The 26,700-nt window shown below is 40.2% G+C and overlaps 1 protein-coding gene across 6 annotated transcripts in view; it reads left to right on the forward strand.

Annotated features, from left to right (window-relative positions):
- Nucleotides 1–26,451, forward strand: part of COL4A5 (collagen type IV alpha 5 chain) — an 81,986-nt gene extending 55,535 nt beyond the window's left edge. For 2 of the 6 annotated variants that reach the window (XM_039571982.1, XM_019290836.1), the window contains exons 31-54: nt 1,131–1,139; nt 1,805–1,972; nt 2,847–2,936; nt 3,736–3,885; nt 5,097–5,195; nt 6,192–6,281; nt 6,606–6,745; nt 7,645–7,771; nt 9,050–9,130; nt 9,682–9,780; nt 10,340–10,390; nt 10,909–11,094; nt 13,716–13,724; nt 15,976–15,984; nt 17,339–17,472; nt 17,820–17,892; nt 18,042–18,113; nt 18,486–18,614; nt 18,932–19,030; nt 20,303–20,515; nt 20,857–21,034; nt 21,611–21,725; nt 22,024–22,196; nt 23,697–26,451. In XM_039571982.1, coding sequence (XP_039427916.1) covers nt 1,131–1,139; nt 1,805–1,972; nt 2,847–2,936; nt 3,736–3,885; nt 5,097–5,195; nt 6,192–6,281; nt 6,606–6,745; nt 7,645–7,771; nt 9,050–9,130; nt 9,682–9,780; nt 10,340–10,390; nt 10,909–11,094; nt 13,716–13,724; nt 15,976–15,984; nt 17,339–17,472; nt 17,820–17,892; nt 18,042–18,113; nt 18,486–18,614; nt 18,932–19,030; nt 20,303–20,515; nt 20,857–21,034; nt 21,611–21,725; nt 22,024–22,196; nt 23,697–23,778 — 2,576 coding nt within the window. In that variant the 3' untranslated portion in view covers nt 23,779–26,451. The remainder of the gene's footprint in view (nt 1–1,130; nt 1,140–1,804; nt 1,973–2,846; nt 2,937–3,735; nt 3,886–5,096; nt 5,196–6,191; nt 6,282–6,605; nt 6,746–7,644; nt 7,772–9,049; nt 9,131–9,681; nt 9,781–10,339; nt 10,391–10,908; nt 11,095–13,715; nt 13,725–15,975; nt 15,985–17,338; nt 17,473–17,819; nt 17,893–18,041; nt 18,114–18,485; nt 18,615–18,931; nt 19,031–20,302; nt 20,516–20,856; nt 21,035–21,610; nt 21,726–22,023; nt 22,197–23,696) is intronic. The other 4 variants (XM_019290837.1, XM_010407715.2, XM_010407717.2 and 1 more) reach the window with 4 other exon arrangements.
- Nucleotides 26,452–26,700: the final 249 nt, after the last annotated feature.

Here is a 26,700-nt window from a genome sequence, read left to right on the forward strand (position 1 = left end):
TAGCTCCTGTCCTCTGGAAATCCAGTGGGAAGCCGGTGTCTCTGGTGTTCAGCCTCAGATTATATCCACGATGGGATGCTTGGTTCCTCCCTCTGGGTGGAGCATCTCACAATGGGGTAACGAGTCATGAGGCAAAGTGTTGATTAGGCTCATTAACAGAAGATAGTCCGGAGGGAGTTATCTCTGAGTCAGGCGGCAGGACAATGATGGGCAATTAACAGAAAGATAGTCTGGGGGGAGGAGGCAAGGAAACACTGCCCCACCTGATTTCAACGGCTGATGGGGATGGTAATAGAATACACTGCAACCCAGGACACATGCTTAGTATTAAATAAGTGGAAGTCTACAGCTTACTCCATCAAGAAAATTCAATCTGCCTTTCCAGTGTGCAAAGAACATGTGATGACATCACATGCAGCTGTGAGTGGGGTGACCATTACAGAGTTGGAATACTGCTGCCTTGGAGTTATTTATGAGGTTTTGGCATGGTGGTGTCAATTATCTCAGACTATGCCAGGGCATGCAACACGCAATATACTATCTGTGGGTGTAACAATGTACATTTACATAATAGCACTAAAAGAATGGGGGGAAATATGGAAAGGTTTTTTGTGTAATAAGGAAGGAACGTCTTTTGAAAATCGCTATTTGAAGGGATTTAACAGAATGTGGGGCCAATCAATGAGAAGCTGATTGGTAGGGTGTACTCTGGTGTTCAGAAGGGGTCCAAGCCAGTATCTAGAAATGAGTTTTATAAGAAACGTATCAGAAAAAGTTTGTTCCCCACTTTTGTGGAAAATACTAGACAAGGAGAGAAGGAAAAATAATTTTATTTTTAAAATGTACCATCAATATTTGAAAATATCTCAATGTTTGTTTTTTCTGCATACAGTGGTGGCTGCACTTTGAAAAAAATCTCCAAGTTTCCTTGCAGTCTGGTTTCTCTCAGCTGCATTAGCATTGAATTCTTTGTATTTAGATCTGTTTTCGGTAATTTAGATAGATTTTTGTCTTTGTTCTAACCTATATGTGCTTTATTTTGTTTCCTAACTTAACGACTATTACAACTCCTTATTGCTACCTGTCTCAACTTCCTGATGAGCTCTAACTCGTTGGCTTTTGAACCTCAGGTCCCCCAGGTACTGTGGTTTCTTTACCAAAGCCTTTTCTTAAGTTGAGATTTATGAATACTGCTTTTTGGTCAGCTACTTCTCCAGAGTGAGCATCTTCACTGACACCATGCACTGGAGGGAAACGAGCTGCCTGCTTGCTTCAGCAGCGCCTCTCGAGCTCAGTGTCATTAGCATGGAACAATCTTAAGCATCTTTTGACAATTATTGTTTTTCATTCAGGGAAAATACAATGCAGTGCAGAATTTTGCTATCCTTCAAAAATATTCAGCTAATGTTATCTTAGAATGTAGGAAAATGGAATAATTAATGGAAATATGTGAATCTGAATACCTAATTATAAAATACAAACTAGTCTAATAAATTTGGCTTTTTCTTTTAATAATCAGACTTGAAGGGTTGTTGAAGAGATTTGTTTTCCTTTTGAGATTCATTTGAATTGCATTTGTTACATCTTAGTAAAATTTTAGTCATGTTTCTCTTCAAGAGAATATGGCCTTGTGACACTTGGAAGTCATTCAAAAAAAAAAAGGATTTAGAAGAATTGCAGGGTTTTCATCCGTGGTAGGAATGGATTGCAACTAAAACTATTTCTACAGTACTATAGCCAGACAAACAGATCTCAGCCTTGCCTGACTTTTTGCTAAAAGGTTGTGTCTTAAAACATTGTCTAGGGTTGCAAGGCATTCCAGGGGAGAAAGGGGATCCAGGTCCTCCAGGCTTCGACGTTCCTGGTCCTCCAGGTGACCAAGGAGCTCCAGGATATCCAGGACCCCCTGGACTCCCAGGGCCTCAGGGTTCACCTGGGCCACCTGGCAGGGATGGAATACCTGGATTTCCAGGTAAGTTCATTTATTTTACCTGTGGACAAAGACCAAACTGCAGTTATGGGTGGTAGCTCGTTATGCTTGCCCATGCCAGCTTAAAGCACTTGGGTGTTTATCCTACCTATTTAAAGTTGGATATATGTAACCATTACATCTCATACTTTTAAAAAACATTGTCATAAAATATGTTGCTTTAAAATTCTTGTTACCTTTTCACTCTTCCCTATAACTTGATTTAAATTTTTTATACATTATTCTTTTTCATAGCTTTCATACATGGCTTTGATCATCATTGTTATGATACTTCTCTAATTTATTTTGCGATTTTTTTTTTTCTAGTCACTGCTATAATTTAGAATAAAATTTGTTTAAAAAGAATAATGATAAATGCTACTTAGTTTTAAGTATTAATTTCCTTATTCTAAGTGTTAGACTATTCAGTTAAGCTAGTCTGTTTTGCCCTTTGAAATAGCAATGTTAAAAATGAACTTTGAGAATGTCTCTTGGATAGAGGGAGCAATACAAAAGATTCTAGAAATAGTGTATACTTAATTGTCTTCTTGCCTTTCCCTAAATTCAAGTTTGTTCAAGCTAGGATTTGTGTTTCAAACTGGGGAACTAAACCTCTTGGAGATATAAACATGCCTTCTACTGTAACAGAGCACTGCACATTTTCTCAGGACCTAACTGGAAAAATTGCCACAATTTTCAAGTGTCATTTTATCTGATTTAAATCTATACAACAACTGAGTGCTTTTAATTCCCTTCAAACAGGCTTATATGCATATGCTGGTTACTAAATACCATGGAGATCCAGGGAAACAAATTTAAGGTACCTGATAGGTTTTGAGTTTCTGTTCAAAATGACAATGTAGCTCAATGCTTTTAGGTGCCAAAGGTGAGATGGGTGTCATGGGAGCTCCTGGTCCTCCAGGGCCTCCGGGAACTCCTGGAAGAAATGGCCTGCCTGGCTTGAAAGGTAATGTTTGCTTTATTCACCCCTGAAAGGGATGCAGAATGCTGTTTTCCCTGTCCTGTGTTGAAAGCTTTTGTAATACTAACATGTAGGTTTTCATTTCTGGGACCTGCTCAAGTTATCGTCTTTTGACAGTGCTGATGTTCAGAATTGCTTTGCATTTTTAAGCCATAGCATTCAATCACTCTATTTAGATGATGTCATGAACTGTTAGCTATTTTAGAAACATTTCCTTTGGATTGATGGCATTGAAGTAGGGCAATACTTCTGAAGTGTGTTTTGAAATCTGCTTAAAACAGCAGAAAGAAGAAAATCAGTACCTTAGGGTTATGTAGTCATCCAGAATTAGCTATATAGGTATCACAGAGAATCTCTTCTCTCTACATTTTCCCAACCCCCTTGCTGGAGGTGAATTTTGAAAGAGTTTGGTAGCAAAAAACCTGATTCAACTCCCCAGAACAAGGAGGCTCTGAATCCAAAGCTGCTGTAGCTGTAGCTGTTGTGACCCCTCTGTGCTGGTGGCACAGCGCAGTGGGGCTCTGGGAGCTCTGGAAGGCTTAGACAGGCACAGCTGTTTCCTCTGCTGCCCAGAGCTGACAAAACCCCTGTGCACTCCACTCACTCAGCTTTATTCCAGGGCTAAAGATGCTGTGGAGCACTTTCCATAAACTGCCTGATCATTGAGTGAATTCCAACTTCATGGATAAGTCATGGAATCCCTATGTAAGAAAAAGCATTACAAATACATTAGCCTACCTTAAGGATTATATTTTTTTCCTTTTGTTGTCTGTACCTCCTGTAGGTAATAGTGGGTTACCTGGTCCGCCAGGGCCTCCTGGACCAGTGGGGCAGAAAGGCATCAAAGGTGAAGCAGGTCTGCCAGGTCCACCCGGAACAGTTGATCCCAAACAGCTGGGAGCAAAAGGAGAAAAAGGCGAGCCAGGTGTTCCAGGTAAAGAACTTTGCATGTGGATATGGGGAGGTGCTTTGTCCTCTACACATAGTAGTGAGCTGTGACTGAATCCATTACTGTTCATTCTTTTTTACAGAAAAAAGTTAATTTGAAATATAGATGTGGTTTAAGGTTCTTGTATTTAGGCTTTTTTTAAAGGGATTTTGTGACTAAGTTCCTCTTTATGGTTAGTTTGCAATGTCCTTGCTCATTAACTGTTAACTATTATTTGGCACATGGCAGTTTTGTAATAGCACTAAGGTGCTTTCAGCAGGATTACAATTCAGTCTTCTAGGAGTTATTCCTAAGCATGATGAGAGAGTTGTCATAGCTTCTGTGCTGGCTGCATTCCTGCTGTCTCAAAGGCCCTTGGGTCTTTTCCTTGTAGGATGAAATTGCACAGGTCATCTGCTTGTGCACCACCTCTGAGCTAAATGTTATCTGTGTGTGTGTTTCTACTTGGGAAGTTAGCAGCCTGGAAGTTTTTCTCAAGTCTGTGTTCTCTCTCACTTTTGCTGGCCTCCTTTTCCTCCCCCACCAAGGGTTCTGATGTCTCCTTTGAACTCTAATTTAGTCTTGAGAAGAGTAAAAAATATTGTACCCTAGAGAGAGCCAGAATGCTTTTACCTAGTGTTGTCCCAGCCATTATTGTGCTAATTTACCTATTGTGCTAATTTCTTGGAAGCCCAGGTAGGGTCCTAAGACACTATTTTTCCTTTTTCTGTGGAAGGCAGATTTAACTGTCAGCAGGGCAACACAAAGTTATTCCATGGAATATCAGCCACACAGAATTTGTAAAAATCTGCTAAAACACCTGTATTAATTTTTATAATGTGTTAGTCCCAAAGTGATTTTGGTGTAGCAATGTAATTAAACTTGTACATCAATAATCTGGGTGAATGCAGAGGTTAGCATGGAGTCTGCTCATCCAGAAGACAGCCCTTTGAATGAAGTATATTGGCATTAGTTATGAAGTTACTTTTTTCTCTACTTACTTCTATTGTTCCTGCTCTGTAGTAATTTTAAAATTTCCAGAACAAATATTTTGTGTTCTGTGATACTTCTCTTTGCTAAACTAGGAGGAATTATATTTACTGAAGAAAAATCCCTATTTGGTTTTTTATTCATCCATAGCTACATCTGATCTCTTCAAGGTAAAAGAAAACATACAGTAGTAGTAATAATAATAAAATGTGACTTTTTCCCTCGAGGTATTCCTGGTTTATCAGGCCAGAAAGGTTATCAAGGTCTCCCAGGTGACCCAGGCCCACCGGGACTTAGTGGCCCACCAGGTGTGCCAGGATTGCCAGGTCAGTAAACAAGGCCTCATCTGGACAGCGTTGATGAATAAAGATTTGCATGTGTTTTTATCACATGGAGTTGGGATGTTAATCCACTTATATCTAAACTAACCTTAGGGATTTGCACTTAAAACTGCAGCACAGTTTTGGGACATTTAACGTCATTATCCAAACAATATGCTTGAAGCTTTTTCCTTCAAACAGACCCAAGAGCAGATTTAAACGGATCCCATTAAAGATTAAGGTGTCTTTTAGGATGACTGGAAAAGTACTTGTTGCTCGAGCAAGCGACGTGACTGCAGGATCTGCCAACAGGACTTGTCATTTTATATATTTATTTTGTATATTGCTAAGCATTATACTTTGCAAATGGCCAAATGGATGTATTACAAAGGCTGTCTGGGTGTCACATATTTGCTTTAAAGAATTGCAAGGACCAAGAAAACAAATTCTGTTTTGCATTGCTACTCCCTACAGCTGTAACAATTTATCTGAGATCTTGAGTCCTTGTGTCTAATGTAGGCCTCACTCTAAATATCTTGTTGGGCTTGGGGAATATTGTTAACCATCCAGGACTCAAACTAGTTTGGCCATTGTAGGTTGCATTAAATTCTGTAATTGAGGCTGCTGAATACATGTTGCACATAAGAAAGAGGTAATGTGTTCATTCTGCAGAGGAACTCATGAGAGACCAAGTCACACCAGTCCTGAATCCTTTCAGATGGTGACTAAATCATGGACTGGGATTTGACCTATTTCATTAGACTAATCTTCAAAACAAATAAGCAGTGGCCCTGATCAAATCTTGGCTTAGAACAAACTGCAGGTGTTGAATATTTTACTGCAAATGTGTGAAAAAGCATGTAGGAACAGTATGAGGCCTAAAGCAACTCCAAATCCATTGCCTTTGTAATCAGATGACAACAAGCATGTTCATATGAGAATGCATGGATATCAGAAACCTTTTGTTATTGCCATTAATTAACTCAATCACACCTTTCCTAGGCATCAAGGGAGACATGGGGCTTCCTGGGCAGCCAGGACCAACAGGACCTCCAGGATTAAAAGGAGCTGTAGGAGAGATGGGCCTTCCAGGTTAGTGTCTGTGCTTGAATTTTACTTCATTTGGGCCAGTGTTCTCCTTCTACATACTCCGAAGATGACCCTGTTTGTGTGTAGTATGTAATAATAAATAGCAATAAAGATGAGGATTGCATAAAACCCTACATACATAATTGATATTTTTAGATAATTGTTTTAGTTTGGTTTTAGAAGTGCAAAAAAACATTAGGTGTTCAAGGCCAGCCAGTGAAATTTTCAGGCCTTTCTAGTTTGGTTGCTGTACTTTAAATGATTTCTGTAAATTACTGCAGAAGTTTTATTTGTATTTTTTAAAATTTCATTTTATCTTTTGGACAGGTCCCCCTGGGATTAAAGGCAGCCAAGGAATAGCAGGACATCCAGGGCAGCCTGGGCCTGCAGGATTTCCTGGACTGAAAGGGGAGAAAGGTGACCCTGGTCTTTCAAGCATTGGTATTCCTGGTCCCCCGGGACCAAAGGTACAAAATTCTTCAGTTGAAAATTCCATGACAAAACTAGATTTTGTGTTGATTTTTTCCCCCCAACTATTACTTAATAGATAGTACGTATAACTGTAAATATGTATATAAATATATTAGTAACAAGCAAAGTCGACTTTTCAGGTGGGATAAAAATTTCTAATTTTAAAGGTGAATTTGTTTATATGTAACTTAATCAAGTTAAAGGAGAAGATTGTTTACCAGACTTTTCAAGTTGGGTTTACTTTGTGGCCTAATCTTCACTGTGACACTTTGGTAGTTGGTAGGGATTTATACAATTATCATTGTCCTGCTGTCTAATTATGTAGTTAATTCCTAAAAAATTAAGATGTGCATTTAAGAACAAATTATTAATAATATAGCATGGTTACTGCGGCTTAAAATTTTAAGGTCTGTATACAGTATTTGAATTAATATTTCCCTATATCATCCTTTCTGCCACCCACAAAAAAGTGACAAAAAGATCTTCAGGATGTCTGGCAGTCTTCACTGATGCCTTGCAATTGATATTGAGCACAATTAACTTAGCAAAAACATTATATGGTTGAAGCTCCACAGGTTTCTTTTTTTAATTCTGCATTATCATGGGGTAAAAATCTCTGTTCCTCCTGGAAGAAAGGAAGATACTTTTTTTCTTTAATGTAGGCCAGTTCTGAGGAAAAAATACTGTGCACAAAATTATAGGGGAAAACTGTTGAAGTCTTTACTATTGCTATTTCTGCTTAATTTTGTGTTGAGATGATTCACATTACTGGATATGAGGAGAGGTGTACACAATATAATTGTGACCTTGATGTGATGGCAAGATGGGGAACATACAGTAGGGGCTTCCCCATCTTAAGAAGTCTGGGTTCTTATTTCTGCTTAATGTTTTCTAGGGAGATCTTGGCTTGCCTGGATACCCAGGTGGTCCAGGCTCTAAAGGTATAGCTGGAAATCCTGGTTTGCCTGGATTTCCGGGCAGTCCAGGTGCAAAAGGAGAGCCAGGCCTTCCTGGATTCCCAGGTAATTCTCAACGTTTTTTTTTCACTTCCCCTCTTGCTAATATTGGTATGAACAGCTAAACACAGTGGTTAATTGGGGGAGACTCCAGCTTTTCAGAGTTTTGGGCAATCTGCTGCTTCTAAGCTTTGTGCTGTTGGAATTGTCACAGGAAAAGTGTTGGAATGCATTTCTTATGTGTGCCTTCTGAAATCCTTCATCTGCTCTGAGCGGATGTAGCAGCTATGTTTGTTAATATTCTCCAGTCCCACAGCACGCACTCTTACCTCCTCTGACCCACAAATACTAGGGTAAAAAAAAAAAAAAAGCAAAACAAGGTGTCCGTATTTTTTCTTCATGAATCAATAAAAAAGTGCCACCCTGGAAAACTTAGCACTTTGTTTCATAGCATTCATTGTCTAAAAATGTGTTCTTAAGAGAAATCTCTGAAATACAATTAAAATAGATTTTGCACTGTTCTCTAAAAATTATTAATAGAAGTTGTTCACAGGTATATGTCAGTTTTTTGATGCAAAATTTAAAGAAACAAAGTTTCTACCTCTGCTGTGTTTACAGCACTGAAGGCTGTTTTACAAGTGTGCTTGGGCTGCTTTGATGTAGAAAATTAGGGAATTTACAACTGTGGTCATGACAGCAGGAAGCTTAGAAGAAAACAAAACCTGACCGTGAACCTGACAGTTTTTACCCTCTGTTTCATGTCATGCCTAAAAGACTGAACAGCCACAACGTGCATTGAGACCCTGCCTCAATACCTGATCAGGCTCAGGTGCTGTTCAGAGCAGACACTGCAACAGATCAGGAGTTTTTCCTACCTCCCACTCAGCTCATGCTGTAGGGGTGAGAATCCAGTATAAACTCTAACTAAGACCATTTTTATTAAGTTCCTTTTTCAGGAAGTAAAAAGAGGATTGGGGAAGGACTATTCAATCCCAGTTCATAATGCTTTCAATTTGTCATCAAGCAGAAACACCTGTCTCTAAAATAGTAATTTTCTAGCAGACTGCCAGAGTTGCTGTGTGCTTGGCCATGGGCACTCAACAATTAAGAGGAGGCTTGAGAGTAGCAGTAAGGGCAGTTGTACCAGTATGTTTCGTTTCTGTACATTCTTTGCTTTATAATTCATCTCATTGATCAGCTGTAAATCTGCAAAATGAGCATAAATACAGTATCTTGGTAGAATTAGCTCATTTGTTACTCAGGGCATCTCAGACTGTAGCATTTAAAGATCTGCTGAAAAGTCCGTTTTGTTCATTATTTGATTGAAATGCCTGTGCTTTACAGGAACGCCAGGAATTCCAGGACCAAAAGGTATTGAGGGCCCTCCAGGTAATCCTGGCCTGCCTGGACCACCTGGGCCAGTAGGTGAGCATGGACAGTGCAGCAGAGATCAGCTGCTTCTGTGAAAAACATAACACATTGAAGGCACTTCCTTTCTTCTTATCTTCTTAGCATCATGGAAATGCATCTATATGTACATGGGTGCTCAAACACCATTGCACACACCTAATTCACTGAAATTAAACAGTAAAGAAAGAAATTTAAACTTTCTTTTGAGGACTTGTATTTGCTGTCAATTCATTAGCTATTGAAAGAAGAAGTTAACTGTTTCAGTACTTACCAGCCTTATTTATGCTAAGTACTCCCATGGTCTAACCTGTTTTTATAGGAGCAAAATCCTGATTTTTACTAAAGGGAAGCATTATCTTTTTAGCAAACAGTGACTGCTTGAAAATTCACAGGTCTAAAAGCCTTTTCTAAATTGTCAGGGGAGAGAGAGAAAGGTTTAAGATTACACCCCTGTAAATCTTTTATTGCATTACCACACCTTTAGATTGAGATGGTGGGGAAGGGGATGCTGGGTTATTTTACTGCAGGTTAGGCAAGTGTGCTAATGTGTTCTGTCCCTGTTTTAGGTGATATTGGTCGTCCTGGCCCTCCTGGTCCTTCAGGGGAAAAGGGACAACCTGGTCGAGATGGTATCCCTGGACCAGCGGGTCAGAAGGGTGAACCAGGTTAGGTGTCCTTCCTGTTTGTTTTCTCCTCTTCACTCTACACTGGCATGTCCTGCTTGCTCTATTCTTTCTTTCCTGTAACTGCCCTTACACCTTCAAAGCTGCTCCTGTGGTTCCTGGCTGCTGGGTGGCTCACAAAGACTGCTGTCAAGCTGCCAGGGAAGCACAGGACAAGAATTCAGTCAGCTCTCCCGGATTTTATTACCTGGCTTTAACACCAGCCCCTGTTCCTGTATTCCATGGTAGCTGCATTGCTTCAGCCCAGTTACACAGTGGATTAACAGTGTAATCCCTGCTCTAAAGATAGATCTTTGAACAAAAATGCAAACATAGTAACTCCCAAAATCTGAAAGAACGTGGATTGCGAGGGGATGGAAACACTTAGGAAAGCTGCAGATGCATTCAATAGCAAAACCTCCAACTTTAGGGAAGACTGATGAGTGAATGAGAATACAAGTAATCTCAAGGAATCACATATTTCATTCTTCTAAGCCTCATATTCCCATTCCTGGAGACCTGAAAGCTAAATATTCATTTTTGTCTAAATCTCTTTTTTCAGGTCTACCAGGTTTTGGGCGTCCAGGACCCCCAGGACTCCCAGGATTGTCAGGTAAAGCTTTTCTGTTGCCCTTTGTTAAAAAGGTTCAATGTAAAATATATTTACACACCAAAAACAAGAAGGGTGGGTTGTATTTTCTGCAGCAAATGAATACTACAGCTACAAGTAAAATTTTTTTTTGTCAGCAGGCTTTTTTCAATTAACCACAGCAATAAAGACATTTTATTACTGACCACTGTATTTTGTAAACTAGCAATTATGCAGCCAGAATAAATGCACACAGAGCAATAGCCTACTGCATTGTATGGAACTTTGCTGATTTGTGTCAGTAAATAAAGCATTCATACAACAGATGACAAATGAAGCTGCTTTGAAAGTATAGCTTCTTGATACATTGCTCCTCTCTGGTAGCATTAAAGCTCCTAAATTCCTCAGGCTTATTTGAAAATTTTGGAGCTGTGGCCAGACTTGTGCCTTCTGCAAGAGAGAGAAATGGCTTTGCAAGTTGGCTTTTGGACTTTATGGCAATTTGTAACAGTATTCACAAACATGGCTGTTTGGTTTCACAGGGCAAAAAGGAGAACTGGGGTTACCTGGCCCACCGGGACCCCCTGGACTTCCAGGTCTGAAGGGAGAACCAGGTTTCCAAGGATTCCCTGGTCTGCAGGGTCCCCCAGGCCCACCAGGAATACCAGGGCCACCTCTGGAAGGTCCTAAAGGTAGCCCTGGCCCACCAGGTGTTCCAGGAAGGCCAGGTAAGAGCATGATCCATACCTGTGAACATCTGCCAGTACTTTGATATTTTGCTGGTAGGTCATCAGCCTTTAAATTCTCTCAATTTATTTGGATGGATAAGGTCAAGCCTCATGGCATAGGTGTGTGGGCAACCAGAGCATTTTGTTGCCAAAAAGCCCTGGTATCTATAAATAAACTAGCCTCAGTTTCTCTAAATTTCTGATGCCTGGCAGCAAAAATCGAAGGCGTTCCTGCGCGGGAGGTTCTCCGCATGCTGCCCCAGTAATCACTCGCAAGCACCATCCGACCTCTGAACTTTGAGACCTTTGCAGTGCTGGCACACGATCAGCAAACGTCATCGTGCACAAAAAACCAAAAGTAACAAACCCCATCATTCTAAGAGTCATGAAAATCAAATTCCCACTAGCATCCCAGCATGATCAGATTGGATACTGCTCCTCATCTCCGGGCCATGTAACACAAGTCATTGCTCCATTGTGTCACGTGGCTCCCATGGACTCCATCATGCCGTATTCATCTTTCCATTCCATGTTTGCATTTTGTTCCTGCACCAACTAATTCTGGGAATGAGAAAACACTACACTGAGTTAACATTGCTGAGCAACTACCTGGCCTGTGTTAGAAATTGATTTCTGTTTTGTGTTATAGAATGTTTATTTGCATTTAGATACTGCTCTTGAAAAAATATAACTTTAATGAACCTGTCACAGCTCCAGGTCAAGCTTATTGCTGGATCTTGAATCCAGAAGTACTTTGCTGCCTCTAAGATTCATCTCACTTAACAGGCTTGACATTCTCCCTTAAAGAAGACTGCTTTCAAACCAAGCCATTGGTTGATGACACAGATTTTTTCCTTTGCATAGTAATGGTGAAGTAATATTTTTTATTGGCCTCAAATTATTCTTTTATTTAAAGACTTTTCTGAGGAAAGTTAGTTTTGAATTAGTACAATTGTAAAATAGCTGCAACACAGATGTTGTTGAATTTTGGGTATCAAGGGAGAGTTTAGCTTTGCAGTATACACGTGGAAAGATTTTAAGATTTGCTCTTTCCTCATGCTTGCTTCTGACACAAAAGGAGACAGTCACAATGGAAAATGGATTTTTTGAATGGAATTTTATCAAAATATTTTCTCTAGAGCTGAAAATGAATCATATGTTGTTATTATCAATGGCAATATGAGTTTTTTGTGTTGCAGAGTAGGCTATGAACTCATCTACCCTAACTGTGCATTTAAAACATGAGTCATTGTAAACATTTGTTTTTAATTTATGACACCTTAAAACTGGGGTGCTGTTTGCCAGTGTAATGAGGTTTTCTTTTAGTCCTAGTAAAAATACTTGAATTGTGCTGTATCCTAAACCTGCTTTGTGTGTGACTGGCATGGAACAACAACCCTATGGGTTAATAATCCCCAGCCAGTCACAAGGTCTTCCGGGTTTCCTATTTGGTTAGTGGAATGAGGAGTACCTGCCTTCTCCCTTTCTGCTGGAGGAACTGACTCCGTGCTGTGCCCCAGGCGCTCTACTCAGCCAGTGGAGCATCACTGCAGCACGTTTGTAGCCCCAGTTTGCTTTTGACTGTCTGTAATTTTTCTGTATATAGAGTAGTGCAGCAGTTAAAATTTTGGCCCAGGACAGTGGTTGGTCCATAACAGTATAGGCTTTCATTTTTAAAACATTCTTATACAGAGGATATCTCCAAACTCTAAAGAAATCTTTAAAAGTAAACCAGGCTAAGCAACCTCTGAGGTATGGTGAAAGCACCAGCTGAGATTCTCTGGTCTGCTGTAGCATTGGGTTTTATGGAGCTGCTCATCCTGTTCACACTTCCCTGTGTAAATCAAGTGTTTACTGATTCTGATCAGCTGGGGAGGTGGAGCAATGGTGTGATCATTTTGTGCAGGTTTATGAGCAGGGGAAACAACCAGTGAGGTTCTGCTCAGCCATGTTCTCTCTCTCCTTCTCTTTCTTTCTCTTATTTCCATTTTTGTTGCATGCAATGTATAAAGTGAAGCATTTGTTTTGCTCAGTTATGTGTGAACTAATGTGGATAAACCAAACTATTATTGCAGTTCTGGTACAATCAGCACTCCAGCCTTTTGTTTCTGATGATAACAGAGTCTATTGTTAGAATGCTGATTTTGTAACATTTCAACATAAGGCAGTTACTCATAAAAGCAGCTGTGTGGCTGTCGAATTACCCCTTCTAGGGACCAAAATAAAACCAGAAGCTGTCTACTGTTTGTTGTTGACTTCTGGGTAAAACTCTAAGATTAGTAAAAGAGATGAAGTTAAACATGATGTAGCTCTCTGATTCCAGTGGAGTTACCCCTAAAATAAACATTGATAGGTGGTGTTGGGATGGATTTATTAATTCATTATAAAATTAAGCCAATTTCCAGGGCAACAGAACATTGCTGTTACTCCACATGTCTATTTTCATTGCTATGAATAATAATAGTTTGGTGTTTTGCATACTGTATGTAAAGGAATATTGAGCTAAATCTAAAAAGAAAGGTTTAGTTGAATATGTTAGTTTGTTTATATTTCTAACAATTTTGATGTTTTTCCCCTTGTTCTAATGATGACCTTGGTGAATTCTGACCCCCTACTCCCAGGTCCCTCAGGTTAGCCCCGTAACTCCAAAATAATAACTTTGCATGAAAATGAATGTATTACTTCTGTAGTGTCTAAATGTAGATATGCAGAGTCATTTTTCAGACACACCTTTTAATTTGTGGTGGGAAAGAAATGCTCGGAGTTGGCTTTCAGCCACCTCCTCCATGTTCTTTTGGGACTGACACTGGAAGGACACTGGCTCTGCCCATGGTGGAAGACCTTGTGGGTCTAGATTTGCAAGGCTTTTATAAAGTGTCCCCAGCTGTGAAACTTGTTTTAGCTTTTCTTTTTTTTTTCCCCCTCAGTGCAGCTGGAAACAATATATTCTGGTTTTCAGCTTTTTTTAAAAAAGCACATTGCACTGTCCTCCCATGCCTTGCTGTATAATTGTGTGTTGCAGCTTGGGCAAGTGACAGTACTCATTTTTGTAGCACCTGCTACTCTCAAGTGACTTAAATAAATTAGATGCTTCTTTTATACCAACAGTATCTGTAGGAAAATTTATATAGACTAACAGTGATGCTTTAGATTCCCAACTTAGAGCCTTGTAAGTTTTCAGTGCAGAGAAATCCTTATTTCCATTGTTTTGCTTCACCAGCCCATTTAGAGGAAATGAGGAAAGTTCTTCCTTTCACAAGTATTTAATGAAACTAAAGCTCACAGCCCTGCCCTCCCTGGCACTAGGGCAGTGGGACAGAATTGGTGAGAACACAGTCGTTTCCAGAAGTTTATTGTAAGTTTTGTGTATCAGCATGGAGCACAAACTGGCACTTGGGAAGATTTTAACATCTGTGTCTAGACTGAAAATGACTTGGTATATCTATTTAATAATAATGATGTCTTTAGGTTTTGCTATGATGACTTTCAGGAAGCAAAGAACTGTCATGAAAATTCAATAAAGGAATACATTTTTGTTTTCAGCCTGCTGTCCTAAGCACCATGAGGTAGAAAATGTGGTAGCCCCTGATGTTTGAATCCTATTTTTATGCAGCCATGTAAAAAAAGGGAATGTGGCTTTACCTTTTAATTTAACTGTGGTCACCCAAGCAGTAACCACACTTCCAAAGAGAGCTGCCATCGTGGGGTGCTGAGAGGAACTGAGTGATTGCATCGCATTTTGTTCCACCCTGACTGTGATCAGCCAGAATTCAGTGATGAACACACGTAGGACTGATTTATAAATCATAGCAAAACTTATCTATCAGTGAAATATAGTTTATAAGTACTTAACAGTAACAATGGTATGTCCACGTCATTATTTTTAACAAGTGTATTACAGTTAGTATTTAAAATAATTTACCAAATATGTAAGAAATAGTGCTATGAGGTAAATGTGATGTGTATTTATTGTCGTTTTTAGCTGCAAATTGCATGGTGATATATTTAAATCATTTCACTGACATGAAATATGCAAGTGGCACAGGAGCTAAAATAATATATTAACTTAGGAGCATGGTAGGGACAACCAGCTTATCTTTTGAAAGAGGACATTTAAATCATTTTTCTAAGATGTTATCACATGCCGTTCTCCATATAACCTTAAGCAGGTAAATTAGCATCTTGGAATATTTTTTCTCAAGACAAAATAATGCCAACAGTAAAGGCAACAAATTCTAAATTTGCAAGTTCTGCTGTATTTTTGCTTACAGCATTTGCAGCCCTGTTGATCCATGTCAATTCTGCTTAGTTTTAAAGAGGGTGTAAGCCTACTTTTGAGTCCTGGAATTGTATTCACAGATAGTTGAGGCTCATACGTGATTAGTCCTTCCGCTAGTCACATTTCCCCCCTATCCAAAGCAGAATTTTCCACAAGAGTAAGTTGTAATTCACAATTTACCTATTTGTCAAGCTCCAGGCCCTGTGAGGCTAAATGTTGTCAGTGAAATGGTTACATAGTCCAAACCCTGTTGTGAGCAGGACTAACCAGTTATAGGCCTTAGCTGTAATGTTAAAGCAATAACACATTCTCTAGTGAAGCTTTAAGTTTGCTATTAAATGAAGTGTCAAATTAGTTTCAGTAGAGCCTAGTCACCAGAATAACTTGTATCTGAAAATACCTGTGTTTGTGTATTCATGTGTGGTTTTATGCATGCGTGTGGATTATACTGTAAATACAAAATATGCTGGTGAAATGGGTTGTTGTGCAGTGTATTTGCTGTCATCTGTACTATTTCTAACTAGTAATCTTGTTTTGTACTGTGTGATGTCTGACCCTTCTAACATCGATCATTGGGCTTTGGTGAACTCTGATCCTTCCAGGTCCTCCAGGTTAGACTCTTAACTCGGGCAATTTGTTTTACTGCATTGCACTTGATGTAAGAGAAACAGATGTTTTCCTGTAATTCTGTGATTGTCTTTTTAAGGGCTGTGGTTACCCTGCGGACCGTATGTGTTTGATTAGCATGCCCCAGATGGTAACCTGGTATTATTGTGCATGTATAAAAGAGCAAAATGAATACAAAAAATCCTTGCATGATGGGATGTTTTCTGTAGCTGAAACTGCTACAGGGTATGTGTGAAATCTGGTACAAAATTGCTGTTGATTTTAAAAGGGAAGGAATTCTATACTCAAATTTGCATGCAGAAATACAAATCCTCAAATTTATCCATTGAGGATGTCAAAGGAGATGTTAAGTTATTCAAGGTTCCAGGAGAATGAAAATTCAGCACACTGATAAATGTTAGATTTGTACTACAGGAGAGACTGTCATAGCACTGTCCTGAAAAGAAATCCTTTTGTTAATCCAATTACGAGATCTAACTTGTAAAATGTTATAAGCTGTTGCTGCACTTGCTTATGGTTTATTTTGTCACAAATTAATACTGGTTACCTTCCATTTAGATGGTGGGACAAAGGTGGAGGTCGCATCTTTCAGTTCTCCAGATATCAAAGTTTCTTTTATAGCTACTGCTTTGCTTTTGGATTAAGGTGGCTATAGCAAAGGCAAAATATTTAAAGACCAGTCCAGTTTTTCTATTAGATTTGCACAGTGTAATTCTACTAAAGATAAAAAAGTCAGTTGGAGGGAGAGTTATTCAACATAAGGAAGGTTCTGCAAATCAGGTTGTTAACGTAGGCAAGGCAGAATGATGAGCTTCCTGCTGCCCAGCAGTCAGGAGACAGTACATGTGTGCTCCTTAATAGGTATGTCAAATTGTGACAAAAAAGCAGCAGTGTTTTACAGTCTTGAGGCTAGCTTACAAAAGGAATTCAGGCTGTTAAGAAGCACTTAAGATGTGGGGAATGTAATGCAGGTCAGCAGAGGGGATATTTGTACCATCTAATTTTGGGTTTCTTGGCTCCCAGTAAAGACACTGGGTCTGGTCACCAGTAAGCTGCTGATGCAGGTGAGCTGCACTGCCTTCTGGAAAGACCTGCTTCATCAGCTAGATAAGGAGCCTTGGTTCCTGATTTGGGTAGTGCAAATAATTCCTCTATTTGTTTTCTTTTTCATTTACTCTGAATTTAGCATTGAAATAGAGCTGGGAAATGAAACCAAAATATCTTTCTTTTTAGTTTCTTTTGGTTTTGTTTTTTTTTTTTTAAAACACTGAAGGCACAAACTTGGTGGAGAATGATTGATACATACTGATATGTGCATATTTGTTCTGCAATGTTAAGGTCCACCAGGCCCAGAAGGTCCACGAGGGCCACCAGGCAGTGGAGGACTTAAAGGGGAAAAAGGGAACCCAGGTCCACCTGGCCCACCTGGCCTGACAGGTCCAAAGGGAGACCGAGGACCACCCGGACGCCAGGTAGGAAAAGAAATGGAGTTTTCCTCTAGTTAATTTTTAAATCCAATAAAAATGGAATATATTTGGGTGGAACCTGCAGTTTAACATAATAAAATAAAAGCCAAAATGTGGTAACTAACACCCTGCCTCTTCAGTTATCCCCCAGTATCTGGGCAGGGTGTCCCTGCTATATTCCCATGGGAGCTGGAGCTGTCAGTTCAGCCTCGTGTTCCCATTCTCACTGACAGCCCCCTGTGGCCTCAGTCCTCCACAGCCCCCAGTGTGCTTGATTGTCCCCAGCCACCTGTTCCATTCTGGTTCTCTGGAATTGCTGAGATGGGGAAATAACATGAGGTTCTTCTCTCCAGGGGGATCCTGGTCGTCCAGGTCTGAATGGAATGAAGGGCGACCCCGGGGTTCCAGGCGTTCCAGGATTCCCAGGTATTTCACGGGGTATTCCCAGGCATTTAACCAGCATTTCAAGTGAAAACCTCCAGACACAGTAACAGCCTGTTTAGGCCATTCCTGCAGCAGATTTTGTAAAACAGCATGTTCTTTCACTGAGTGACTGTGTGAATTTGATGTTTCAGGTATGAAGGGTCCCACTGGACCTGCAGGACCCGCTGGCCTCACGGGCAGCCAGGGACTGCCCGGCCCACCAGGTAGGAGTCCTGGGTAGTGACACTGTCACTTTTGCTCCCCATCAGTGGAATTTGTTACAGGGATGTAGGACTGAGTTGGTCTCAGCCAGAAGTCAAAGTAAAGTGAGCAAGCTCTTCAACACAATTCCAAGCTGTACTTTTTAGCCCCTACAAGTAATTTTAATATATTTTATACTATGTAGCTAGTCTACATAGATTAATTCCTGTGAAAGGGGTCCTTAGAGGGGGTCACCAAGAGCACTTTTTTGTCCTGTATATACATTTATTTTTTTGCAGTGATGGAGCTCTTGGCTTCTAATTTTGAAATAAAGAAACTGTTTCTAATGCTGTGTCCCACCTTGGTTTATCTAATACTAATCCTCTTTCTCTCAGGTCCACCAGGTTTACCAGGTACCATTGGACGAAGCATTGTTGTCAAAGGTGATCCTGGTCCCCCGGGTCCTCCAGGACAGCCTGGGTCCAAAGGGCCACCTGGATTGCCAGGGCCACAGGGATTGCCAGGTATGCTCCAAGGTGGCTGCAGAAGAAATGACCAGAAGTGTATCTGAGTGCAGGTGGCAGTGCCAGTGACATGGCACTGGCTGCAAAGATGAGTTACTGAGCTCAGCAAGAGGCAAGAGAGAAATTCAGGTTAATAGATAAATGCAGGCTTAATAGATAATAGAAAAGCACTGGATTCTACCATGTACATCTGGTTTAGTGGGCTGTTCTTGTCTCATGTATCAGAAAGAAGCAACAGCTGAGTCACTGACTACTTAAAGATTTCTGTAGTGAGATTTCAAGAGCTTTTATTTCAGTTACGCTATTCTGTGTTCTAGGTCCAATTGGTCTCCCTGGTGACCCAGGGAGAGATGGACTTCCTGGTTTTGATGGTCCAGCAGGACGTAAAGGAGAGAGAGGCCTTCCAGGCCAACCAGGTATGGTGTTTATCCTATGAGGATTCACTGGAAAAAGAGACTCCCATTTCTGTATGGAGGCTAATACTGGGAAGTAAGATCTTTGTTTCATGGGAATAATGATAAAATCATAATTTTAGGATTTTCTTAATGCAAAAATATTACAAACAGCTGAACATACTTTGATTTGGAACATTCTCAGCATCAACACATTGCTGGTCATTGCTGAATAACATCGTTAAGTGCTTTCTCTCAAGCTCAATGGCATCCTCTTTGCAGCACAGATGATGCAGAGGAGATAACGAAGATTGTAGGAAACCGAAGAGAGATTAGTAAAATAATTCCTATTTTGCATGGAAATTACGAATGGGGAAAAACAGACTTCATAAAAGAGTTTCACCAAAGTCAGAGATTGGGCTACCACGTAGCTATTGCTTAGAACCGCTGAACTAGGATTTGAGAAATCAGACTGGGCACTGGGACAGTTTTCTAAAGGTGATAGATATTAAGTAGCTCTCTAGTGCAACTTGTGAGAAAAAGTATTAGAATTTAAACAGTTCAAAAGAAACAAAAATCCACAACACCTCTTTTTCTTTTTTTCTCTGAGCAGCTCTATGAAATGTTAGCATTATCTTAGTGAAAAAATGTAAATAATTACTGCAGAGTAATACAGTCTAAATATCTGTAGTTATATTTCCTGATATTGCTGTTCAAGAACAGCCTTTTCTGATACATTTCTCAGTCATTTGACTCATTTTTGCTCACATTCAAGGCTGTTCTAGCTTATTTCCCCTTTTAGTAACCTATTCCAAAACTGGCAGCAACTTTTCTATTCATTTTGATGGGCTTTGGCTCAGGAGTTACCACAGCATGCCCTGGAGTGAGAATTGTCCCTGTTTCTGGCTCTGCCATTTATTTTGTGATCTTGAGCAAGATGTTTCAACATTATCTTAAGCTGCACATGCAGATATGTTTTGGAAGTGGAAAGCTGACTGAAGTCATTCCAGTGGCTGTCATGTCCTCTGCAGTTATCATAGTGCCTGACAGCTCTGAGAGTATTTAACTTCACAATACCCCTACAACACAGAGAAGTGCCACTGTTACAACCACCTAGGACAATCTCCCTGATTCAACCAAGCTTAAATGAAAAAAAAAAATTCAGGAAGACAGTGTTAGCAAATATCAGGTGCCCTAACTCACAAGCACTCCATCACAAGACCAACATGTTGGTCCTAAAAGAGGAAGCAATGGTGTTAATCAATACTGTTTGTTGTGTTTCTCTCATGTGAACAGGTTCACGAGGAATACAAGGACCTCCTGGTCCTGATGGCTTACAAGGCCCACCTGGTCCTCCTGGAACAGCTTCTGTTGCTCACGGATTCCTTATAACTCGGCACAGCCAGACCACGGATACACCCCTATGTCCACAGGGAACATCAAGAATATATGATGGATTCTCTCTTCTGTATGTGCAAGGAAATGAGAGAGCACATGGCCAGGATTTGGGTGAGATAGTCTGTGTGCTCTGTCTTTGAGAGGAAACATGTTGTAGCTGCTTCTTCAATGCTTGGGTTCTATGAAGACACAACAGTCTTGGAGATTTCTTAGATGAGGATGGGGATGGCATACTAAGATCTGCTGTCTCCAGAGGATGCACATTGTAATTCAGGATGAAAGAATGTAAACCAAAATAAAGAAGTGACATTTTTCCCCCCATGTGACAATCTGATATCACTTGCTGTGCACTCACAGGAGGAGAGGAAGGATCCAAAAGTACTGTTCTCAAAGAACTGCTATAAAAAGCAATGAAGTGAAAACTTTGATGTCTTGTATGTCTTACTCTGTAGGTACTGCTGGGAGCTGTCTTAGACGTTTCAGCACCATGCCCTTCATGTTCTGCAACATCAACAATGTTTGTAACTTTGCATCAAGGAATGACTATTCCTACTGGCTGTCGACACCGGAGCCGATGCCAATGAGCATGGAGCCACTGACTGGGCAAAGCATCCAGCCATTCATCAGCCGGTGAGGCACAGCAGGCTGTCAGGTCTCTTAATATCTGGATAAATAGCACAGCTTATCCATGTGTTTCCAACATGCAGGTTGGGTATTAAATGATGAATCTGTCATGTTTTATTCTGGGAGAGACTAGAAAAATAGCTTGTTTTAAAGTATTCAAAATAGCTTGTTTTAAAGTATTCATTGTCTTCAGAGGTTTGTCTCCCTGCAGCAGTGATAACAAGAGGCTGAAACGCTGTGCGAGCTGTCCTCAACCAAGCAAGCTCTGTAGTCACCATGGACAGGAAAAAGAACATGGGAGCCATGGCTTTAGGATTAAGGCGCTCACTTGGGGACTTTAAGCTTCCAGTTTTTGTTTCAGGAACTGCTTCAGTATTTTACCCAATGTAATAAAAATACAGAGAGATTTTGAGTTCCAAAATACTCTTACTGCAGTTACAAAATATGTGAGAAGTCTAGATTAATAGGAGAGCCTCTCACAGGCGAGTTTTGTTCCCTTTCTCAGTGTAAGAATTATTAAGAAAACATACTGCTATTGTATTTTAACATCACATGTTTCTCTGGTACTTCCCCTGTGTCCAGATGTGTTGTGTGTGAAGCTCCTGCTATGGTGATAGCTGTGCACAGTCAGACCATTCAGATCCCTTCATGTCCTGCAGGCTGGGACTCCCTCTGGATTGGTTACTCTTTCATGATGGTAAGAACTCCCTCCTAATCCAGAAGCAGGTACTGCCCACCTGTGTCCTCAGCTGCTTTAGGACACTGATAAGAACTGCAAGGGTTGTCATTTAAAAGCTTTTTACCTTCAGTCACTAGCCAAGGTAGCCAAGATTGACAGGGTTTTCCAGTACACAGATCCCAGTGTCACTGACATTTCTGGAGGTGTCTGACACCACACTATCTCTGCCAAGAATGAACTCTTCAGTAGTTGACTACTGTGCTATTCAATTTTTAACACCTAAGATCCGTGTTTGTGTCTTTCTTTCCTCCACTAGCACACCAGTGCTGGAGCAGAGGGCTCTGGACAGGCCTTGGCATCACCTGGATCCTGTCTGGAAGAATTCCGCTCAGCACCATTCATCGAATGCCATGGTCGGGGCACCTGTAATTATTATGCCAATTCATACAGTTTCTGGCTGGCAACTGTAGAGGTGTCAGAAATGTTCAGGTAAGAAAACCTGTTTCTTGTCTATTGCTTTATTCCAGAATGAACTCTTTGGCAACTGAATTTATTCCAAAGATCAAAAGAGATTTGTTTACAGGGGTATAGGGAAATAGTTTAGCTTGTTTCCCCCCTCGCAACCAGTTTTTCAAGTGTTTCTTTGGTAAGCCTTTAATATTATGTAAAAACTTGCTAGGGCACATTCTGTTTTGCAAGGAGTCAGATTCTTTCTGTGTCAATTTTATTCACATTTTGTTGTAGTACCTCCTCTGAAAGTAGTCCTACTGTGTTTACTATATTCGGAGCACAAAAGAACAATTTTGGGTTTTTTCTTGCCAAACCTTTCAATAAACTCAAATATGTGGAAAGGTAATTCACAGATATACAAGGGATAGGAGTGAAGGGCATGTGAAGGGCAAGATCAACTCTACTTAAACCTTTTAAGGCAGAGGTTCATATAACTTGTTTTTTAAAATCTTGTATGAAGAAGGTTTCCCACCCTCCATGGCCAGCATTTTTTTCCACACTTTGCAGAAGGAAACAGGATGACATTTTGGCTGCAAGGAAGCCAGTGGCTATTCTGTCCTCAGCTTCTCTGCAGTCAGCATTTCAGCTGGAGTCTCTTAACTCCTCCAACTTTTTCCCTTTCAAGTTGAGTACCAAAATAATTTCTTTTTTGAAAAATCATCTCCTTTCATAGAATAAATAGCTACTGCCCTGTTTGTGTGCTGATAAAAAACTTAGTATTCCCACTGCCACTTAATTGAAAAGTGTAGCTTTGTGGCACAGGGCTGGCACTATGCTCTGAGCAGTGTGGCCCCTAAGCTGTTTTTGTGCAACACCTACAATCAGGGTACTTGATGTGATAATTCGTCCCTCTTCAGTTTTCTGGGCAGTTGATTATTGGTAATTCACCTGTGAAAACTTCCTATTAGTAACTGCCATGTACCCTTGAGATTTGTCTCTACCATTTTCTCCCTCCCATAAAAATAACTTCCTTCTTCATTCTATTTTTTTAAAGAAACTTTTAAGCATTTGACTTGAGTACACACATATTACACTAATTATATTAATCTCCCATCTTGTTACCCTTTCAAAATAAAAAAGCTACCACTTAAATACAGCTCTGACTGTAGCAGTACTTTTTATGTGTTCTTAAAGTACTCTTCAACCAAGCAACCCAAAAGCCAGAAACAGACCCCAGAAATAGTCTCAAATGTACAAAATTCACCTTCCTCTGTTTGTGTTTGTGCTCCATCACCTGCCAGCCTGAAGCAGGTGCTTAGCATACCTTGGGGACACTGAGACACTGACACAACTGAACATCTGTCACCTGGGGACAGACAGAACCATCACTCTTAAGAAAAACCTCTCCAATTCAGGATTCATTCCCTGCTCACATACTTAAGTGTTACATGAAACTGTGAATTAAGTAGAAGTTGAAATGAACTGTAAACAAAGAAAAAGCTAATCCAACCTTTCCTTTGTGTCCTCCTTTCCAACCAGCAAACCTCAGTCAGAGACACTGAAAGCTGGAGACTTGAGGACGCGTATTAGTCGTTGTCAAGTTTGCATGAAGAAGACGTAACGTCTTGGAGAATGTTTTATAAAACAGTTGAAAATTCCTAAGATGCACTGTCTTCCAGCTGCAACAATGGTGCTACTGTGCAGAAAGAAAAGAAAAAACAAATCCAAACTGTTTTAACCATGCAAATTCAAGTGTACCTCACTCATGTGCCAAACTAAGAGTTGTTCAGTACATATTTGACAACAGGACTAAGATGAAAGAATTGACCTCTTGGAAACGGAAAAGAACACTCGAGGTTCACAAAGGATCGGAAGATGAAAAACTTTCATTTCTCTCCCTGTACCAAAATGGCACCTTTTTGATCAACCAAGAGAATAGAGAAGAACACAACACACTGAGTATGTTTAAAATAACAAGACTGCAGTTTTGAAAAACATTTTTCATGGTGCTACTAACCCTACTGTATCCCAGGTTTTTAATATTAAATTTTAAGCTTATTTCTCTTTGTAAGTAATGAAATGTGTATATTATGTAAACACCTTTTTAATCTAAACTTTCAGTCATTTAGAAACAAACCAGACTGATATAAAAATCCTTATGTCTAAAACTAAAAGATAAGACAGTATTTTATTATGAAACTTGGGGTACAGAGAGAATTTACCCCTTTTATGCCAACTTACTCATTTAATTTTCATTTCATTCCTCAGTTGCCAACCTGATCTATTTGGGGAATGCACAGTTATTCTGAAGTAATTTTGATCAGGGTTTTAAATGTTGTACACCATGCTATCAGTGGTTTTATTTGTGCTTAGAAATCCCAATCCACTTGAAAAGGGGTTTTTTATCTTGTGAAAATATGTGAAATTATTAGCCATATTCTATATCCTTCTTTTAAGAATACAAGTCACATTCACATTTTAGTAATCAGTTTGGTTTAACCAAACCTGTCCTTTGGGAATATCCAGTTACCAAAGCATTTAGGATGATGCTTACGTGAAACTTCAACTCTGAAGTGGTGTCATATGTTTTATCCAAAATAGTATAAATGCTAAGAAACCGGAATAAAATAAAGCATAAGCTGGTGGAAACCTTCCTATTTACAAATTAATCTTTTAATCTTATGTGAATTTATACACATCCACAATGTATTCACAGTATACAGCAACTCTTGTGTATGTATAGTTCACATAAGGCCTTGAAAGATGGTGCATGCAGTCTTTCTGATGTCAGTTTGTAAGAATCCTCCTGTGTATGTCTAAAGAGTGTCACTACTTGTGCAATAGCTGAAAAGTGATCACTTTTGTATGCATGACTGTTCAGCTTCTATGGTCAGAGCGTTTCATTTACCCTCGTGTATAAACAGCTCCCTGACAATGCAGGACTCTGTCAAGTGACAATACTTTAACATTTTTGTTGTATATTGCCACCTCGACTATCAATACAACCTAACTTGTGAATTACCGTACTGCTCTATACAGGTGATGTGTATTTGTTTATTGAATACTGTTAAGTAATTTATCTGCTAATGGCTGTTCGTTCTTACCTTCCAGTTATCCCTGTAAACACGGAGCGTCCGACATCTCCTTGTTTTATGCACATTTGACAAAAGACATAGGACTGGTGACTAAGCAGGTGGCAGAGATATACAATGAGACTGGTGCTGATTTCAAAAGCTTTCAACTAAGTATGAAACTGAAGTTCTTTAGTTTAAAGTGCAAAATATTAATAGCTTTGTCTTTTTTCCATTAGCTGCAGTTATATACGTTGGTAGAGAGTGGGCAATTCAGCAACGTGCATCTTTCAGCTCAGTTTAGTTTGGTTTGCTGATGCATATAGTAATAAACTGAACCTGCTGCTACCTCCAAGTCAGGAACTTGTTACCAAAGCAGAAATAAAATAGTAAGTCTCTTCATGTAAACACAAGCCCTTATCTTATTGCTGGCTCTGCAGAAGTCTAAAATGAACATAGCAGCCAATCCGTAGCCCCAAAAAAGCAGAAGAATGGATGCTAAGGCCAAGGAGCTCTCAAAGGAAAGGGCTCTCCCAGCCTTCCCTACCATGACCCCTTCTTGTGTTTACCAGCACAAAGTGTTCAGACGTGGGGACATGGGATAGATTGGACCATGTTTATTCTAGCATTCTTGTAAGATCTGGGCTTCTCTTGCAGCATGTAAAACCAAGACAAGGGATCCCATTCCAGGCTACAGTAGAGAGCACCCAGACCTGCTGGTCTTGTGGCAGCTTCAGGGCCCAAAGCTGTGAGATGACCACAGAAAAGTAAAGTGGAAAGCAGCTGCGCTTTTGAGAGTTCCATTCTGTTCTGGCCCTGACCTGGACAAGAGTCCTGAACCTTAATCAGCTTCAGGCTCAGAATTCCAAAGGAATTTTACTTAGAGAAAAGTTGTCTGGAGAGGAAGGAACATCTTTTAACTTGAGATCTGCAGCAGAGATTCAGGAGATGTTGGGTTAATTCCCACCACACCTTCTGTGCCTTAGAGCAGGTAAATCACTTGACCTGTGTTGGATCGGAGTTACTGATCTATAAAAGAAAATATGGTTATTATTCTCTCCTGCTTCCTGATGCTTAGACTGTAAGCTCCTTGGGGCAGAGACATTGAGGGGGGCTCAAATGTTGGTTGGGGCCTCTAGGTGCTATCCATCACTATATAAACATTAAACTACAGGTAAAAGTTTGTGTTTGCAGCTTTATTATTAAAAAAGGAAAACACTGTGTCCTGGGGTGATGCTATGAAGCCGCTTTATTCCTTAACCCTCCACTCAGTGCCCGAGGGGCAGTTGAACGGTTCAGCCCAAGGGCTCAGGGGGTCTTGGCAGGGCCCAGGAGGGAGTGTGCCGGGAGCACTGTGCTGCTTTTTGGTTTCCTTTGTGTTCCAGCTAGCTGGGAAAAGGTTCTGTTGGGGTTTTTTTCTTGTTCTTTTTTTCCCTTTCCTTCCCCTTGCCTCACTGCCTCCCTTCCTTTTG

Source organism: Corvus cornix, chromosome 4A (assembly GCF_000738735.6).
Source record: "Corvus cornix cornix isolate S_Up_H32 chromosome 4A, ASM73873v5, whole genome shotgun sequence".
NCBI lineage: Eukaryota > Metazoa > Chordata > Aves > Passeriformes > Corvidae > Corvus > Corvus cornix.